At 40.6% G+C, this 4,147-nt stretch overlaps 1 protein-coding gene across 1 annotated transcript; it reads right to left on the bottom strand.

Annotated features, from left to right (window-relative positions):
- Nucleotides 1-1,326: 1,326 nt before the first annotated feature.
- Nucleotides 1,327-3,936, bottom strand: LOC121645467. Its single transcript, XM_041993947.1, has 3 exons — nt 3,527-3,936; nt 2,317-2,434; nt 1,327-2,224 (listed from the first exon to the last, which is right to left on the bottom strand). The coding sequence occupies exons 1-3, from the start codon at nt 3,592-3,594 to the stop codon at nt 1,472-1,474; spliced, it is 939 nt and encodes a 312-aa protein (XP_041849881.1). The 5' UTR covers nt 3,595-3,936; the 3' UTR covers nt 1,327-1,471.
- Nucleotides 3,937-4,147: the final 211 nt, after the last annotated feature.

Here is a 4,147-nt window from a genome sequence, read left to right as displayed (position 1 = left end):
AGGTATGTGCACTTTTCACCCAACAGCATATATAGTTGTAAACAAACATGATGATCCTGTCGGAATAAGAAACTGTGTTAAATATGATTTTGTTTTTAAAACTTTGCCTTCATATAAACATCTTTTTCAGAAACCGCAGCCTAGCAGACCTTATGCATTTTGGTTTTAATAATAGTATAGTGTTTATATATATATATATATATATATATAATTGTACTGTTTAATTATATACTGTTTATCCATGTGATGTGCTTCAGAGAAGTTTGCCATGTGAGAGGACAGTCATCGGCAGAAAGCTTGGCCTCGAATCTCTCGGTCAGGCTACAAAACTGCCGACATGAAGAGAGGCCTCGAGCTGGAGCCTAAGGCAATAGAGGAGTATTGTCTGGCGAGGGACGTCAACCACTACCCATGTGGCTTCATCATTCATCCCGATGCGCCGTGGCTTGGGGCTTCACCAGATGGTCTGATCTACGACCCAAAAGCTGAACCTGCATTTGGACTGGTAGAGGTGAAGTGTCCTCATGTCAGAAGCTATGTGGACTGCACTTACCTCAGGGTCTCTGATGACATACTTCAGTTAAAAAAATCACATGCCTACTACTGGCAGGTGCAGGGGCAACTTTTATTAAGTGGATTTGAATGGTGCGGCTTTGTAGTCTACACTGAGGATGACCTGTTCATTCAGAGGATTTACAGGGATGATGAAGTTCTACAAGCTATAAAAGAGAAAACTGATTATGATGCTTGCACTGCTTGTAAACAGAGGTGGGTAGTAACGTGGTACATTTACTCCATTACATTAACTTGGGTAAGTTTTTACAAAAAATGTACTTTTTATAGTAGTTTTAAAACGGTGTGCTTTTTACTTTCACTGAATTATACTTATAAATTAACACTACTTTTACTCCATTACAATTGCATGCATTCCACTTGTTGCTTCTATTTTTGGCCATTTATTAATATGAATCAGTTTTGTTACACGACTTCCACATGACCATCTCAGAAAACAAACATACTGTGCTGGTGGCTACGTCAGTTTTATGAAGACTGTTTTAATGTGATGGATGTTTTATTCATGTTCATTTTTTTCATCACTGTTTCAGTTATTGATTTTTAGTTAAAAAGAATATATCTGATGTTGTTGTCAGTATTTTAGTAGTTTTTTTCAATAAGTACTTTTTAGTCTAACTAGAGTAATTATTTGGATGACTAGCTTTGACTTTTCCTTGAGTCATATTTTTCTCATGTAACAGTACTATTATTTCAGAATTTTTGGCTTCTCTACCCACCTCTGCTTGTAAATAACAAACAAACACAAAACAATTAAAATTCCACCGTTTGTGTCCCAAAGGAAGGCTGTGAGATCGCCTTTTTTATTGCATCAAAATGTTTAAAACAGCAATAACAATATCACATTCAATGACTAACTATTCTACAATAATCACTTGCAATGTCAGATTTGATTGTTCTACTTTGCCCAAGCCTTAACCAAGGGGCCATTTTCGTAGTTCAGCAGGAGACATGCAACAACGTACAGTTGATTAATGTTACCAAACATATTCAAAGGAATGACTGAATCCAATAACTTGTGTTCTTTCAATCTTCGAATCACACGCTCCACATGCACTCTGAGGTGTGCGATTGCCTGCGTTTCCCTGACCTCACTCTCAGGCATTTGATGTCTTCCTGAAAGAAATGCAGGTCTGTACATCTTACAGGGCACACAGTTGTCCATCAGGAAGCCTCTGTCCACCATGATCGCTGAGTCTGGACGGAGAAGCTTGCAAAGACCTGATTCCACAAACAGCTGCTTGTCGCTGATCGAACCAGCATAGAGGGGAGAAACAAAGGTCACTGGACCATGTGGTGCTATACCAATCATTCCTTTCAGGGTGCAGTGGGACTTGTAGTTTGAGTAGACCTCACTCTGTAGCAAGGGAGAAGAAGGGGTTTGGCACCTCAGCTCAGTGCAGTCCAGAACCACAGTGGTGTCAGCATAGTCTCTGAACTCTACAGGTAGGTACTCCCGGATCCTCTCTTGTGTCATCCAGATTCTCTGTGCACCCAGGACAGAAAGCAAAAAAATGCTCCATGTGAGAATTATTCTGCTCACAGTAGATTGGTGGATTTGATAGCGGTCAGCCAGGTCCCTCTGCTTCAGTACAAGGGCCGGGTAGTTCAGGAACAGGAACATCTCATCTATTGGGTGTAGAGCCTGTCCCTGTGAAATACACAAGATAAGAAATAAATGGTTGGCTGTACTACTTTATTGTGCTGTAGTTGGAAAATCACATAATTACAAATAAGGCCTACCGTGGGAGCACTCAGTCGTCCAGCATCATCAGCAGTTAAGCTGGTCGCTCGGACCATGTATTTCAGTGATGGTTGAATGACCTGCCAAAACCGCATCAGGTGGTCATAAGATGCAAACCTGGAAACAGATGGAGACCTAACTTCACCTGAGGGACATTCCATTTTGTTTTATTCATTATTTTGAAAATTACCATAAGCAGGATAAATGTTAACCAAACTACATTAGTCAGATATTCAGTCATTTTTTTCCCCACACGCTGTGTAAATTTTTTTTAGATAGACATTTATTTATGCCTCAGTGGGGTAATTCATAGTGCTGTAGACAGCTGTACTATTTCACAGTAAACAAGTAAAACAATATGAATAGATAAACAAGTTGTGTATACAAATATATATATACACACAACTACAATATAAATACATCAACACTGCTGTGAACAGGCCTAATTGTGGAGTCTGACAGCAGAGGGGAGGAAGGACCTGCTGTATCTCTCCATTGATGATGCTTTTGGTGTTCTTGACCTTCATCTGCGATCTGAAGTAAACCTTCCTGCTACAAGCAACCACCTGTTAGACCGGGGTCTTATTAATTTGTATTTCAGAATACGTTTTTAATTTCCATGTTCATGGAGTCTAACAAGTAAACCAGTCTATCCAAATATAAGAAGACGACCCCTCATTTCCCCTTGATGTTTCACTCTCAGCAGATATCTGCATCTGATCATCCACCTGGCTGCTTCCTACCTGCAGATTCTACAGGTGAAGCTCCTGCAAACTTCAGTTATACTGAGGGGTTACCTTATGAAATAAATGCTTAACATTTTCACAGTACAGAGCAGCCCCTTTCACCCTGCTGCTGTCAGACCTTACAATCAGACCTGCTCACAGTCGACAACATGTAAGCTAGATGTTTACAGTAAGCAATAAGCAGAAAGCAATATACCATCTCCTGTGCTATAACTCAGCTCTTTATTTTCACCAATATAAAAAATAAAATAATGGTGCTCCTCTTGTGACACTGTATTATCATCATCATCATCAACAACATTATTATTATTAAGAAGAATAGACTATGCATTATGTAGCGTGGCTATGTATTATTATTATTATTATTGTCATTGCTGTTATCGTTATTATTATCACTTTATTTCTAAAGAGGGGCTCCATATAACTGGTCTAAAAGTAGAAGATAACTAACAAATGTACTTACCGGGTGAAAAAACGAATGTCCACATCGGACCCATCAAATCGCTGTATCCCGAAACGTGACAGGAACATCTGCTCCAGCTGCTGCCTTAGTGGAGCGACTTCCTCTCGTAGCCTCTGCTTTTCCTCCAGCACACTGTCCACAACGGCAGGATCCGGACCCACGCAGTAGTCGTGATCGTGTGCACAATCTGGTTCCCCAGTTTCCACATTCTCTGGTTCTCTAGCTGTGCGTTCCCACACAGAAAGTCTTCTCTCACCAAGAGAAAAGTTGTTCCACGGAAATAAAAGTGGAACGGCGCCGGGTCTCAGCGCCTCCTCTTGCCTTCCTTACTCGGCTCTTTGACATCTTGCGCTGTAAAGTGTCGACTGCATACACGGGTGTGTGGAGTGATGATGAGATTATCCCTTCTGATGTTCACCATCCATCTCTTCCGTTGTTGATCCTCCGAGGGAAACGTGTGGAAACTGATGGTTGAATTGTATTTAGCTGACGAGGTAACAATGGAACACAGCAGTGTTCAGCTGTCCACCTTTCACGCCGCTGAAACTTGTGTTCCTGCTTCATCTCACGTTATATATTATACCATTATAGTAATACACTCTTCTATAAACAACTATACTA

This window comes from Melanotaenia boesemani, chromosome 9 (assembly GCF_017639745.1).
Source record: "Melanotaenia boesemani isolate fMelBoe1 chromosome 9, fMelBoe1.pri, whole genome shotgun sequence".
Taxonomy (NCBI): Eukaryota; Metazoa; Chordata; class Actinopteri; order Atheriniformes; family Melanotaeniidae; genus Melanotaenia; species Melanotaenia boesemani.
The sequence above is the reverse complement of the archived record's forward strand: the minus strand, read 5'-3'. Positions and strand labels throughout refer to the sequence as shown.

What these genes read in the sequence shown, in the direction of transcription:
- LOC121645467 (XM_041993947.1), bottom strand. Translation starts at nt 3,594, where the DNA reads ATGTTCCTGTCACGTTTCGGGATACAGCGATTTGATGGGTCCGATGTG. An exon ending in GACATTCGTTTTTTCACCCG is followed by an intron (nt 2,435 to 3,526) that starts GTAAGTACATTT and finishes ATCTGTTTCCAG; the next exon opens with GTTTGCATCTTATGACCACC. An exon ending in GACGACTGAGTGCTCCCACG is followed by an intron (nt 2,225 to 2,316) that starts GTAGGCCTTATT and finishes TGTATTTCACAG; the next exon opens with GGACAGGCTCTACACCCAAT.